Source organism: Phaenicophaeus curvirostris, chromosome 17, assembly GCF_032191515.1.
Source record: "Phaenicophaeus curvirostris isolate KB17595 chromosome 17, BPBGC_Pcur_1.0, whole genome shotgun sequence".
Taxonomy (NCBI): domain Eukaryota; kingdom Metazoa; phylum Chordata; class Aves; order Cuculiformes; family Cuculidae; genus Phaenicophaeus; species Phaenicophaeus curvirostris.
In genome coordinates this window covers 6,278,024-6,293,884 of record NC_091408.1, presented here as the reverse complement: position 1 = coordinate 6,293,884, position 15,861 = coordinate 6,278,024, and the positions used below count along the sequence as shown (strand labels likewise).

Here is a 15,861-nt window from a genome sequence, read left to right as displayed (position 1 = left end):
TCAGGTATCTTCCTGATGGGCTTCTGCACCTGGGGACTCTGCAGACACTACATCACCATAGTGGGAGCCAGAAAACCAAGATACTTCTGAAATAAAGTCAGCTGCTGAGATACACCATGAGATGCTCTCCCTAAAAAGCAAACAGTGCTGACAGAAATGAGACAACCCCCTCTCCTAGGAGTTAGTGTGATTCTGCGTATGTGGGCGGGGAGGCAGCCAGGAAGATTAATACATAGTTTCAGACAAACAAAGTCAGACTAGTTCTGAAAGGAATCCAAAGTGGCAACTAAGGCCCATCTTTCCCAGTGGAAAATATAAAAGGACTGCAATATCAATTCTCGGATTTCTGCAGTTCTGGCAGGTGCAGCAGCTACCAAAAAAGAAGTTCTGAGTGGCATGCATGAAAGAGTAATCTTACAGGAAGGCCCAAATTGCTGATCCCAACCATCACAGAATTTCAGAGTTAAATACTAGAAGACAAGACTAAAAATAGAGCAGAAGGAAGGAAAACAAGCACACATTGACATACTGAAACAGTATCTTCTGGAGTCCCTTGCAAAAACAAGGTAGGTTGACAAAACAGAACGATACAAATTCTTATGAAGGAAATAGGTAACACAGGAATTGTTATGCCATCAAGATTCAGGTCTGTAGAAAAGAGGAAAATTACAAGAAAGCTAGTGTATATTCCATACCACAGAAAGCATTCCAGCATTAAAGCTGTTTGGTCTGAAAAATGGAAATCAAAAGGGTCTCCAGAGAAAAGCTGCTGGCTGTGTCCTCCACATATCAAATTACGTTAGCAGAACGCAGACTCAGACCCAAATGAGGTGGCTGAACTTCCTCTGTCAGGATAAAAACTTAGTACCAGTTTAAAAATTGGCCTGTAAACATCTACCTGGTTCAAGAAACCTTCCAATCTAATACACCTAGAGTCCAGGAGATCACCCCAAGGCAGCATTACCATCTCCTTGGCTCAGCCTGCTACCCTTCCCCAGGTCACTGCTGATGTTTATAGCAGGGAGTGCACTTTTGCAGCGGACTTTTTGGATCCCCTTTTCTTCACCCAGACAAATCACAGCAGTGGCTGGAATGAGCCTCCAGGTGACCCCCCAAATAAAAAAAAATGCCATGTCATACAGGCCGCTGTCAGTGACCACACAGTGACTGTTTAACAGGCAAGCACCACTACAGCACTTGATTAAATCCAGCAGGCCAAACCACCATTGGCACCAGCCACTTCGATGGACTCGCACTCTGGTTCAACATCCCTGTTCCCATACCCTGTCATTTAGCCAGGTACCATACTGGCCATCAACCTCACAACAGCTCCCAGGCCCATCATCCTTGAATCAATCCAACGAAAAACCACTAGCAGTCACTCAGGAGCAACACCAGGAACTCTTAAAACATCTCATTATAAAACAAAAAGCAAACAGAGGAATTTTTGAGAAAAGACCTTTTGGCTACATCATCACCTTTCTACTCCAGTGCACGGCTTTGATTAGCAAATCTCCAGTCCTTTAACAAATCCCAGTACATGGTTCTGAACTGGTGCCTGGCACACTGGCTCTCTTCCACTGTCAGGGCTACAACCAAGTCCATCAGACAGTTGGAGAAGGATAACGGGATAAGCATAGCTGGAAGCCAAAGGACTGAGATCAGCCATTACTTGAAATGATGCTTTTGAGTCAAAAATACACAGGATACAAAACCACAAGGGAACTGAAAGACAGCAGAACACCTTCTCAGGTCAGACTTACACTCAAGAGGTGTAAGCTTCCACACACGCTGGTCTGTGCACCAATACAGGGACAAGAAACAGGAAGCTGTCCTGCTGGAGTCTCACCAACCACCCACAAAGCCAATTGGAACAACAAAACAGGCGCTAAATGGGTAGGGATCTAGGCTTCAGAGGATGCTACTGGCCAAGACTAAGCCTCGTGCTTAGAGAACATACCTACCCAGTAAAGCAAAGGGACAGAAGCATTTAAAAACACAACATGGTGGGGTATGATTTGGTTTGCGTATTTTTATGGGGAAAACACAGAATTAATTTTACCCATGCCAGAACTGAACATATACCAGTGTAGGCTCTATAATGCCTGGAAGTGAAATGCCATCTCCAAGCCAAAAGGCAGAAGGAATTGAATACGTTCCTGTCATTTTAAGAAGCGAGGTTTAGGGAATGATCTGCCCTGCAGGTCAGGTTAGGGACATGGAGCACACTACAAGCACCTCTGAGTTCCATAACACCTAAGCCAGTTTCTTTACAAAAAAGAATCAATTCTATTTTAACTTCTGAGTGGAACGTTAAGAACATATAACAATGAAAACCACTGCTGCACACCTCAGGTAATACTCAAAGCAGGCAAATAAATGTGCAACTTGCTAAGCAAAGAATCTCTCCCTTATTCTCAGAGGTTTGCGAGTTCCTTTCAAAAATACAGAATCAGAACTAACCGCCCATTTTCCAAACTAAAAATATCCTCTCTTACAGAAAAGCAGTCCAACACATAAAAAAAAAAAAAAGAAAAAAAATGACAAGAGACATGTCACCAGCAAGAGAGCCACATTATAAGCAAATCTGCAAACAAATGAAGGAATCTTCTCTCTTCCCCCAACTTCAATTTTTTTTTTAACTGAAGGAGGAAGGAAATGTCAAATACCAGAGTCATACAATGGCCTATCAGATGTTTCCCAAGGCAAGTAACCTGACACATGGGCAGCAAAAACAGGAGGGGGTGGGCTGGAGGAAGTAGCAACCTGAGCGGAGTAAACTTTGGCACAGTGCAGTAAAGAATGCAGCTCCTTTCCTTCCCTTACACAAACGCTGTATTTAAGAGCTCAGTACCAGGACATTTTTGCACACCACATCTAAGCAGAACTGCTCTGTGAACACCGGCAACAGCTCCTTTTATGCCTGTGCCCACTGCTGGCCTGCAAACCAAACTGGGCTGCCTGCCCCTATGGGCCCTGGCCTTGGCTCCTGGCAAGGAAGGTGGAAGGTAATCCAGTACCATAAATACCACCAGAGAGCCCTGGTTCTTCACATCAACATTGTATGGACCAGGGACATCAAATACAGCTCAAATCATTAGGCACTCTGCCAAAATTCCTTAGCAAAACCACCAGCTCTGGAGTTTTTTTCCTATGAATCTTCCTTAATCTAGAAAGCAATGAATGGATCCATTCTATGACTGATCATGCCGATCCATTTTGATAACTTTCTCACTGTCACTCCTGCAAAGACAAGAGCCAGGACATTCTCAGAGAACTCAACTCAAAATTATATGAAAATACATATGCAAAATTAAACAACCAAAACCACTGGGCTAAAAATGAAACCAAATTCAGAATAAAGTAAACGATCCTATTCTGTCAGCAAAGAAATTGTTTTATGTAAAAATACTTGACATGGTCACTACAAGTTGTTCCTGCAATTGATATTATAACTTGCCCAGAACTGCCTACAAATTCAGTAATGTCATGGCCATATATGAACTGAGATTCATAAAAACTTGATGCTAAGAGAGTGCAGACACACTGGACCAGATCTGAAAACCTCCTAGTGAACCAGAGACTCCAAGAAGGAAAAACGCCATGGCTTTATACTGTACCAAACCAATACATTTTGAAACCCACAGCCAATAGCTACGAATGAGTGGTTGGACTCGATGATCCGGTGGGTCTCTTCCAACCTGGTTCTTCTATGATTCTATGAATGCATCATTGCCAAGGGACTGGAAGCTGCCAGTGCCTGGGCAGTAGGTAGTTTTCCTCTGCATTTTGTTTTCTACCCTCCAGTCTCACAAAATGTTACATTTTACGGGCAAATGTGGAGCTGTAAGAACAGGCAACAGCAAGACACTTTTAGCTTTTTTTTTAAAAGGCGCATTAAATAAAATTTTACTGAACAAGCTTTAAATGTCCTTCTCTACAACATGGATTCTGGTTACACAGCCATTTGGATCTTGCTTCAATCCCTGCTGCTGCCAAAGCCTGGTGGGAGGAGCGAGGAATATGGGGTAAGGGAGCTGGGGGGGGCAGAGGGGGGAGTTTTTCACTCCGTCAGTTCCCTGATCCAGGCTTAAACATGAGCATAAGAATCCTTTTGGCATCACCGAGGCATGGAATAAGAGTGAGGGGGGAGGGAGAAAAAATGAAAGCGAGGATAACCCACATCTTTTACTCTGTAATTAATATTATTTTCTTTCCATAAAGTATAACCATAAATTACTCTGTCACACTGGCTAACTAAAGAAAGCAGAAGTAAGCACCTATTGAGAAGTGATACAAAAATGTGTCTACCTTAAATTAAAACTAATTTTCAAAGACTGTTGATTTTTCTCCATTTTCATAAGCTGATTAAATATTCTCCCTAGCATAGGGACACAGTCTTTGTGCGTGTGCAAGCTCATCTGTGTCAGCCATATAAATGTAAATATTGCCTAGGGGCACATTATACAACAGCAACACACAATAAAATTTCCTGTCTCAAAGAAACAAAAGAGAGAGAATGTCTCTAACAGCTCGAGTCACATTTCCATATGCATTACTGCAGTCCTGCTCCAGAAAGTGAATCCAGCCACACGTGACTCCGTGAAAAATAACAGCTTTAAACAGACTGAGGTGGAAAGAGAAAGTCAGGATTTATCAAAATTAATCAAAGATTCCAGCACAAGTTAAAGGAAACTGCTTAAACCCCTGACACTGGTGAGATGCTAAAAAGCAGGTGTCATCTCAATACGTGAAATGCTAAGAACCCTCCCCATCTGAAAAGTTCAGTTTACTACAGGGTATCAAAGTGGTTTCTGCTCAGACACTGTCCTCACTGCACAGCACAGCAATCACACCAGTGCCAGACCCCAGAACCAGCCGAAGCCACAGCAGGAAACAGCGCGAGCTGCCACTCTGGGGATCACGGGGCTGCCATCCCTGCGGTTCGCACTGCACGGCTGTGGGCAGAGGAAATCTAACGCAATGGTCTAGAGCACGATGCTCTCACCACCAGTGGATGATGGGGAACTCAAGAAAAGAGGACCTATTTTTTAAAGCACTACCTGGAGCTTCAAATGAAAGCAGTATAAACGTTTGGTGTGAGGAAGAAGGATGCCCCCACACAAATACACACTCCATACAAATGGATCTTTGGGATTTCATTTAGAGTCTTCTGTTGAACACACCTGTGCACTTTTAAGACTGTCAACCAAACTGAGCACGCTTCTAGGTCAGTATTTTTTTCCATATTATTTGTGTTCCTATGGCACTGACAAGTCACAAAGCCCATAGAATCCACACTGCTCACCAATAGAACACAGCACAGCCCATGAACACATGCAGCCTTGAAAGAATATAGAACTACAAGTGTCAGCCTAAATAACAGTCTGCGAAATTCAACCACTCAGTCAGTGCTGCCCAGTTGTCTGTAGGATCCCACAAAGGAGTTTAGGAGAGCTTGTAGGGTAGTAATTCTGTGGGCATCAGCTGGTAACCTTCCTCAAACACAAAGGAACAGCTACAAAACCACCCCAAAACCACTCATCTATAATGTGATGATCCTGGTGTACAGCAGTGAGGAATCAGTCAGTGCTAAATAACAGATAAAGACAGAGAGGGCACAGGCTGAAGGCTTTGGGAGCAGAACCCAGTGACTGAGGAGATGTAACAGCAGGGAAGACAGTAGAAGAGCACAGGAGGGTGCAACGTGGTCCCAGTCCAGGATGCAAAGGAAAATCTGTAGCAGCATTCCTGAAATGAGCAGGGATGCTTTAGTCAAACCCCAATAAGGGGATGCTGCCATAACTAAGGATGTAGAAGCAGACACCGGAGTGCAATCCCCTACAGGGATCAGGGAGGCAACAGGTTCAGCATCCTCATCAGGTGAGCCAAAAGCTTCAAAGAAGCACCTCTGTTCAACTCCTGATGCAGTATAAAGTTAATTAAAAAAATCAGTGTGTCTACACACGCTCCCCTTTACCAAGGCATAGCTTTGTGGATAATTAAAGAGATTCACAAATGCAAACAAAATCCATAACAACTCCCTCTCCATCAAGTGACTGAAGTTAATCAGGTTAACACATATAGCAGATGCATCTCATATGCACAATTTTTTCTTCCACTCAAGTTCAAAAATTTCAGTTTCTTTAGATTTTTTTTTTCAAAAAGAACAGCATTGTCAAGAAGAAAATAACAGAAGAAAGGCCTACATGCAGGATTAAAGAGTTCCTTCCTTGCTCTCTTTCACATGAGGAAGAGCTCTCAGAAGCATAAAGGGAAAAAGAATTCAAGATCAAATGAATTCAGAATGATTCAGAACTGGGGTTACAATGTCAATACTTCCGTAGGAAAACGCAGGAATGTGTATTTTCAGACAGCATTACAGAAAGGGAAAATTATGATTCTTAAGATGTAGTTACCTAGGATTTTTATTTTTTTTTCATACATCAGCCTAATATTTGAGTATTTTCTTAATCGCATTGACATTTGTAAGAGCGATCTCACCAAAGGACTCGCATTGTCACCAAAATGAGAACAGAGTCCCTGGAGAAGGGCCCACAGCCCCAGCACGTGCGGGCATTTAGAAGATAACCAGGATTTCAAGGTAAACTCACTCACATATTTCTTAGTAGGCAGCTTGAGATTCTTCAGCACGCTTTGTCCTGAACTGTAGTGCCACTCCTGTGTGCCCCATCTCCTCAGCAGGGGTCAGTTATCCACCCACGGGGTCTTTAGCTCCACTCCCAGCGCTGGCCAAGCTCATCCAACCCTGCCTCATGCCAATCTCTTGGCAAATCTGGGAGTATCTCCTCCAAGCTCACACCCTCATAGCTACCGTTAAACTGTCGAGTACTCTGACAGGACATAATAAAAACCTACCACTGAGTGATTTAAGCCTGAAATAACCTTTTATTAGCAGGAAGTGAGCAAGCTTTCTAATGTAATCGTTCCATTTCTATCTTGCTGCCTAATAAAACCCAGAATAAAGATAACTATAGAATCAAATACTTCTGGAAAACTTGAGAGGTCAACTGTGTTTCTTAAAACATAAATTCATGTACATTCACACCTACATAAAATTCCAAACAAGGACGACATCTACCATGCAGTGATGAAACATTCTATCATGCCAACATTCTACATGCCAAAATAACAGCCCACTGCCTGGAGCCCTGGGGAACTACTGGGTAGTTCACTATAACACGGATCTGGTTGGGCACCCAACCATTTACTATGAAGTCCTTTAATGAGTATTATGCTACATCAAAGAGCACTTCACCAGCAATCTCTGAATTCCTGACCTTTGCTTTCTGATGCCACAAAAGACCTTTAAGAAAATAATTCAAACGCCATCTCAGATTTCTGGACTCGTTTCAGTTTCATTATGAAAATGACAACAAAACTTAAGAGATAGAAGGCAACAACTTCTGTTCCTGTTTGCCAACTGAAAACGTAACAGCAGCGATTCGCAGTTTGTGAATCTGCCTTTGAACATGGATGGGAACAAAGACACAATTCCTACAGACTGGATCCTTCTTGGCAGCTGGTTTCTGTAAGAACACATTCAAACGAGGACTCATGACATCATCCATTCCAGCTTCTCCGAAGCCCTCTACAAATAAATCTGGCTTTCCAAGAACACAACCCCATCTCTTCCAGGCTTAAGACTCCCACTTGCACAGTACCCACTCTTTCCTCATGAGGGCTACTCCAAAGTTTAGGTCATTCCTTTACATCCTCCGCTGCACTCTTCTTCTAGCTCCAGCATAGGAAGTGTTATGCAACTCCATCCCAACTGTCAGACCAACTCATGCCTTTTGACCCACCACTGCCAGGCCACTAAGGAACCACCTTCGTACTCCACACGAGCCCTCACTGTCATGCAATGAGCCCTTACTCACAGGAAAAATCAAATTAATTTCAGTAAGACTACTTGTACAACGAAGTATTATTCACAGGAAGACTTTGTCAGCTGGGTCTGAAGTTTTAATACAAAGCGCATTATCTCAGAACATTTTGTCTCTAAATAGTTATTAGCCAACTCTTAATTAGTACTTAAATAAACTGGCCCTTAACAATTGCTTATTTCAGAAGCAGCAGCAGACATCTTGGCTACTGCAAAAAAAAAAAAGAGTCAGGATAAATATAATTTCTTCTACTGCTGTGCTAGAAACAGCGATTTCAGAGAGAAAGTGTATTGTTAATGAGCCTATTAATCTGCCGTGTATGCCAGTAGAAACAAGTCTATATCTGAGGTGTATTCTGATGACAAATATGCAAACTGGCCTTACATCATCTTACTAAGAAACACTTTACGTTTAGAGTAAAATTTCTTTGTGTAGGCTGGTTGTGGTTTTTTTGCCTGACAGAGCACACAAACATTAACCCATTTTCGGCACCAGATTCCTGCTTTGATACAGAGCAACACATAAAGCAGAGAGCAGTTCTTTGCGTCCAGTGGGACAGAAAGACGCTCCATGGGACCCAGCTGTGCAAGCCTGAGGTCTCAGCACCTGGACATTCAACGCTAACTTTAAAAACTTCTCTCAAGCCTGTGCCCTCCCCCTCACATGAAGTATTTTCAGCAAGGAACATCAGGGACCTCAACGCTTTCTGGAGAGGATCAATAAAAGAGAATTTGTCACTAAGAAGCTTTTAGAAAACACTCTCTGTAACAAGATTCGGGAGGAGTAGTGGTGCCTGCCCTCTTTCCAAGGCTGCCTGCAGCCGGCAGCACAGTTAGCTGGAGCTCATGAAGTGTTAAACCAACCCAAAGCCACTGCGCAGCCAGCCAGGCTGGCCACAGGGCTCTGGCTTCACCGGGTGGGGAGACAGCATTCCTGCTTCCACAAAACAACTGCTTGTGGGAAGAAATGCTATTTAAACACAAACAAACAGAATCGGGGCAAACTGTAACTATTTCAGGACTGCAGCTTTCCAGTCAAGAACGTTTCTTTTTGATTCACACCCAAAACAAAGACTGCGAGTAAAAAAAAAATCTGCCAACTTCTAATAGCAGATTCAGTTTAAAAACAGATTTGCAATCCACCTCGCTCCTAAGGAATGAACCAATTCCCACCAGCCGTGGGTTCAGTTTGTGCGTGGGTTTGTTCTGTCGCGCTGAAAAAGTAAATGCTTAGCAAGAGTTTCTCCACCCGGTAACCCAGACTACTGTAGCTATAACACTCCATAAATTCTGAAATGAATATGACAATTTGAGGTTACAGGGTCAATGGTGTTGGCCACGTATTTCCAGTCAGTACTTCCTTTTTCAATACCTTTCACTGATAAATAAATCCTAACAAATACTGATGTAATTTAAAATAAATCACCCTAATGGTTACTGTGTATTTACACATATGCTAAATTTAAAAAATACTTGCTCATTGGAATTTTTTTGCAAGCTACGCCAGAAAACAATAAAAACATTACAGGTACAGATAGCTCCCACAAAATTACACAGGAGATTAAAGGGCCGCACATTAAACTCATTATTAGTATCAGTAAGCCCACTTGCAAAAGAATTCAACTAAACTTATTACAGTAATGTTACACTCCCACTTAAAATCCAATCTCTAAATTCCCTAATCTAGTAAGGTGGGGGAAAAATAAAAACAGAGAACAAACCACAATAATGATAAGATAACTTCACTTAATAATTCATGCTAATTGAACGCCAACCATTATTTTTACCAGTGACAGATTTGCAGATGGCAATACATGAGAAGTTATGCTTCTCAAAAAAAGACTGCTCAGTTCCCCATTGATCCGAGGGCTACACAGCCGCTCTCCAAAGGACAAACCCCTCCCTGCCCTGCTCTTACCATCAGATACAGCTGTCCCTCTCTCATTTACTGTTTCTTTTTCCTGCTGAGCAAGAGCAGTGCATTCAGTCACCCTCACACCTCCTGCTGGGACATACAGGCAGCACTGACACACACTTCCAAGCATCAGAAAGTGTTCTCCAGCAGCAGCACAGACACAAACTTACACAGCGTAACAGTTCGATGCAGACAAAGGAGGAGTTCCATTTGTTCTCAGGGAAAACCTCCAGGCCAGTCCCTGGCAGCACAAGTGGCTACAGCTCCCGTCCCAGAGTCTCAGTAAAAATGAGCAAAATAAAACCCGCATACATGCACATTAAAGAAAAAACAGAGGAAAAATAACAAACACACAGCAATAAAAGGAAAAAAAAATAAAACAAAGAGCTTGATTGTTTGCATTTTTAATTAATTCTCTTTTTTTTCCCCCCCTTAATTCCTACTAGAGAGTGAGCAACAGCCTCTTCGTTTCTGTCAAGGCACCCACCTCAATCCTGGCCGAGCTCTGACACGAGGATGGGGGATCCGCAACAAACCTCATGCACACCATCCCCAAACTTGCACGACAAGTTTTTGTTTTAACTACACCTCACCATGCCCTAAAAAAAAAGCCCCTCCTTCCCTCCGACGAGATCCCTGGCAGCACTAGGAGGCTCCTGACGATCAAACACTCCTCTCGCTCACCCAGAAGGGATAATGCTCCTATGTGTGTCAGGTACAACAAAGGAAGGTATTTCCAAACGACTTTGTCCTCACACGGAAATGAACTGTTTTCTCGTTTCAAATTGAAACTACAAATCTGCAGCTTGCCAAAACTGATACCATAATTCCTGCAACATCAAACCACGCAATACGGGTAGGAAGTTGTCAATTACCAGTACGATGCGTAGACAGCACCTACGCCACCCAGCACACCACATTTGCGGCTACTGTTTTTCTCCAGAGAAGGAAAAAAATCACGAGGTTTGGGGGTGTTTTTACCTCTTACCCCAAGCCTGATGTATGCAGAGAGGAGACTCTGCTGTAACAGCAGGTGACCAGGGAGCTGGGTCCAACACGCTGTCACCTCACCACGGTTCGGGTCCGATGTACAAAGAGAACAGACCCTGCCGAAAGAGCGGCTGATGGGCAGCCCGTGAGCGGGGCCCGATGTCACCACCCCAAAACAACTCGGTGCGACATAGTGTTGCACCAACTGTCACATCTGACACCCAGTCACCCCAATACGGCTGCATCCGATGTACACAGAGAGGAGTCCCCACTGTAAGAGCAGCTGATGGGCAGCCCAGGGAGCTGGGTGTGATGCCATCGCCCCAACACGGCTACATCCAACACCCGGCTGCCCTACCACGGCCCGTGACTGCTGTTCACAGAGAAGAGACCCTGCAGTAAGAGCAGCTGATGGGCAGCCCAGGGAGCTGGGTCTGATGCCATCACCCCAACAAGACTGCATCCAACAGTCAGTCACCCCAACACAGCTCGCATCTGAAGTATGTGGAGAGGAGATCCTGCAGTAAGAGCAGCTGAAGGGCAGCCCACGGAGCTGGGTCTGATGCCATCACCCCAAAACCACCACTCCGACACCCAGTCGCCCCAACACGGCCAGTCGGGCTGCTGCATTGGCAGCCTGGCATTGCCCCTTGGGGCAGAGGGACCCCTCGATTCTGGGGGGATGGGGTGGGACAGAGAGACCCCTCTATTCAGGGGGGTTGCAGAGTGACCCCTTGTTTTGGGGGAGGCGGGGGGGAGGGCAGAGGGACCCCTCAGTTTGGGGAGGGGCACAGAAGGACCCCTCGATTTGGGGAGGGCCGGGGGACCGGGGGGGCGGCAGAGGGAACCCTCGATTCGGGGAGGACCGGGGGGAGATGGACCCCTCGATTCGAGGGGACTAGCGGGGGGGGTTAGAAAGAGGGACCCCTCGATTCGGGGGGGGCGGGCGGGAGGGGCGCCGAGGGCCCGCTCGATTTTGGCGGGGGGGGGGGGGGGGGGGCAGCGCCGCAGGGGCCCCGGTGCCGGCGGGAGGAGAAGCGCGGCGACGCCGCCGGTCGGTATCGCCCCGCGGGGAGGGTCGTCGTCGGAGCACTCACCAGCGAGAAGAGGTTGGAGTGGCAGTCCTCCAGGCTGGCCCCGTTCGCCACCCAGCCGCCCGCTGCCGTCATGATCCCCGGCGGGCGCGGCGGGGCATGGTCCGTGGGGCGGGGCCCGGGACCCTCGGCGCGGGGGGGGGGGGGGGGCCGGGTCCCGCCTGCCGCGCCCCCCCCGGGCGGCGCTGGGGCCGGGCCGGGCGGCGCTGTGTCGCGGGCCGTGTCCCCTCCCCGCCCCGCCCGGCGCCCCTCGCTGCTGCTGCCGCCGCTGGCTGCGGGTGGGCGGTGTTTTCCTCCTCCTCCCGCTCCTCCCTCCTCCGCCGCCGCCGCCTTGTTTACGCTCCGCGCGGGGCTCGCGGTGCCGCGGGCGGCGGCCCCGGCGGCGAGCGGGGGAGCGCAGTCCCTGCCCGTGCCCGCGCCGCTCCGCCCGGCGCTGCCCGCGCGGCGGCCCCGCTGCCCGCGCTCCGCGCACCCGCCGCCGCCTGCCCGCACTCTGACAGCAATGGCGGCGGCCCCCGCCGCGCGCCTCGCCATTGGGCAGCGCCCGCTCACGTGACGCGGCGAGGCGGGAGGGGCCGCGGCGCCGGGGCTCCTCCCCTCAGCCTCGACCCCGACGCGGACCCGCCCCTCGCCGCGCGCCCCCGGCCCCGCGCGCCCCCCAGCGGCCCGCCGGGCCGCTGGGGGGCGCGCGGGGCCGGGGGCGCGCGGGGTGGGGGGGGTGCGGGGTGCGGAGGGGAGATGGCTTTTCCAGCCTCAGTGATCCCCTGGGTTCCCAGTGACCCCTCAGGGATCCTCTGTGTCCCCAATGACACCTCAATGATCCCCAATGACACCTCAATGGTCCCTCATGTCCCCTCAATGATCCCAAATGACCCCTTGATGATCCTTCGTGTCCACAATGACCCCTCAATGATCCCCTGGGTCCTCAGTGACCCCTCAGGGATCCCCTGTGTCCCCAATGACCTCTCAATGATCCCCAATGACCCCTCAATTATCCCCCATGTCCCCAATGACACCTCAATGGTCCCTCATGTCCCAAATGGCCCCTCAATGATCCCCAATGACCCCTCGATGATCCCCTGGGTTCCCAGTGACCCTTCAGGGATCCCCCGGGTCCCCAGTGGCCCTTGGACCCCAGGCAGTGCGGGCTGGATCTGGCCCCCAGTTCCCTGAGGACGGGGGTGTCCACGGGCGACACAAAGCGAACCCAGCAGCTGAAACGATGAACATCGCTGGGAACCCAACAGCAGCTTTGATGCAGAAACAGAGCGCTTTCCCAGTGATCCAGTTTAGTGGGAAAGGCCCTCCCGCCATGCCTGGCAGCAGCTTTCCTTATTGTGATTTTAATCTTATTTAGGCATCTTTTTTGCCATTTACTTCTCTTCGTAATAAATTAAGATTAGCATCTGTTCCAGTGCCTGGATGGCGTTTGTTTGCACTCCCCTCGTGGTAACAAATCTCTGACGCGAGCAGGCACCACGGCCGCGGAGCAGAACTGCATATGCAGAGAGAGTGATAGAATTCAGGCCAAGAGAAAATTTCCACCCAGACCGGTGTTCTCACCACGTGCATTCTCCATCTGACAATTCCCATCCATCATGCCCCGTTTCCTTCACTGTCACTCCAAACAGGAATTCTGTCCTGCAAAGGCTGGGCCTGCATAAGTGAGAGGAAAAATGTTTTCACACTCACGAATTTAATACTCACACTCAGCTACAACTGCAGTGTTGCTATGTTTTCACACCTATTACTCAGCCAAACCACGCCTGGACTGTGGGGAGAGACTTTCGCCTCCTTCAGCTCATTGAGCAGAATCCAAGCAGCTGTAAAAGCCCCAAACTGGTGATGGGCAAAGCCGATGGAGCAGCCAAACTGCCGGAGAGCACGGACTGCTTGCTTCAGCCTGATAGCCCAGGGCTGGGAGAGCAGAGTGCTTCCATCCAGATTAGTCCCCCTTTGGCCAAATGTCTTATAATCAGAGAACAGTCTGATACTGGGAAATACATCAAGCGACACAAAAACCTAAAAACACATCCTTCCACATTAAAATAAAGCAGTTCTTTGTTACACAAAGCAGCACCAGTTATCCATCCTACCCCCAAATGATGCCTAGGGTACAACAAACCCTTTGATGAAGCATCCATTCTATTCCTGGAGTAAGAGAGATCCTTTATAATGAAAAAATGGGTTTCTTATTATAGAAATATTTTGAAACTTAGGACCAAGTTATTACTTATCCCAGAGAAAGCTGACAATACTGTGCGGAATTAGACACTGCAGAATTCGTGGTTTTCCATATGCTGCTTACCCTCCAAATGGTGTTTCCAGTTGCCAGCATTCCTTTCCTGGATCTTCCAAACAGACATGGCTTATTATGCTTGATTTGCTCATTAAAATGTGGGGTCTAACACATGATTCAGATCCATTTTCATGGGGAGAAATGCTAATACACTCAAACTGTGCTGCTTTGGCCATTTTCAGGATTCTTACAAACATTAACTACTCTTTAAATTAATAACCTCTTACTGTAATTATATTACCTCTGATGGGTCAATGTTTTGAAGCTGAAGAGTTGCTACTAGCGTTTGTGAAAGGCTACTTAACCACTTCCCAGCATTGCCAAGTTCATTTAGTCCTTAAACTGAAAAAAAATAGCATCTCTTGTAGTAGATTGCCGGTGAGTTGACTTTATGTTATATTTGGTGTTCAAAGACAAGAGAAACCATTACAGTCTGATCGTTCACTTCACCGCACCAAGCTGGGGAAGCTCCCTTGCTGCCTGACAATAGTGTTACTTAAACCAGAAATTGTTGCAGCTATCACAGACAAGTGACACTTGCTCGTGTGTAATTACTCCAGCTGGTATGTGGCGGAACGTGTTTCCCAACTCAAGGTATTTAGGTTTTATTCCCTGTTTTCTTTTATTTATTTTTGAAATTTGATCAATGAACGTGAACAACTACACTGGGTTTCCTTTTTTAACAAAATAACCATGTTTCCCTAGCAGCAAGAGTCAGGAACCTTTTAATCCATTCCGCCAATGCATTAACTCGCAAGCTGCAAGACACTTTCAGAACGAGAAAGGAGTTTCCAGGCTGCTGGAGATCACCTGGGTCACACTTAGTTTTCACCCCACAGAGCTGATGGGCACTCTGGGAAGGAGCCAGTTACCTGCCCTTGCATAAGAAGTCCAAACAGCGATAGGCAAGCTCGTTCTATTCTATGACAGCTCACTCAGAGCTCACAGTAATAATCAAACCTGTTCTTCCAGGAGGATGGCTCAGCGGTTTCATAGGCATTTTTTTCACCAGCAGGTGTTGCCTATGCTTTGAAGTAAACATGGAGGAAGAAACAAAGATGTCAGGAGTCTACGACAAAGCTAGAATGTCAAGGAATTGCTTGGGTCCATTTTGTCTTAAAGTACATACACTTTATTGTACTTTCAAGGGCCTCCAGTTTAGAAAAAGAATATTTACTGGAGGAACACAACTGACTTGAGCACCAGATTTGGGTAGGGCTCTCCACGCTCCAGGTATGGAGAGTCCAGCCCTTCTTACACTGGTGGCAGAACTGGAGTTCAGCCAGTTTTGTCCATGTCAAAAAGATGCCGTGTCAAATACTCTCATTTCTAGGTAAAACGTATTTTTCCACACATTTGGGTTAGACGTTATGGTTATTCACTAGCACAAACTCCAGCTGTTGCAGCTTAAATAATGGTTGTCTTGTGTCTAGTTTAATAAAGTGTAATTTCTACTGTTTTCTAAATTTTCCTCTCCAGCTGCCTACAATACCCAGTAGTGGGAAGGATGTTGTGGGGGAGAGTGATATGAGTCCCAGATTAAGAATATAATACAAGCAAATGGCCTTTAACTACTCTAGATGTCAAAAAATATCAAAGAAAATAAGTTTGTTTCCCTTCTGCCCTTGAGTTGTTCTTAAACAAATTCTACTCCAGT

At 46.8% G+C, this 15,861-nt stretch overlaps 1 protein-coding gene across 1 annotated transcript in view; it reads right to left on the bottom strand.

Moving 5' to 3' along the window:
* The window catches only part of MED13L (mediator complex subunit 13L), a 167,434-nt gene extending 155,261 nt beyond the window's left edge, over positions 1-12,173 (bottom strand). Inside the window, exon 1 of the mRNA XM_069870826.1 lies at positions 11,909-12,173. Within this exon, the coding sequence (XP_069726927.1) occupies positions 11,909-11,980 (72 nt within the window). The 5' untranslated portion in view covers positions 11,981-12,173. The remainder of the gene's footprint in view (positions 1-11,908) is intronic.
* Positions 12,174-15,861: the final 3,688 nt, after the last annotated feature.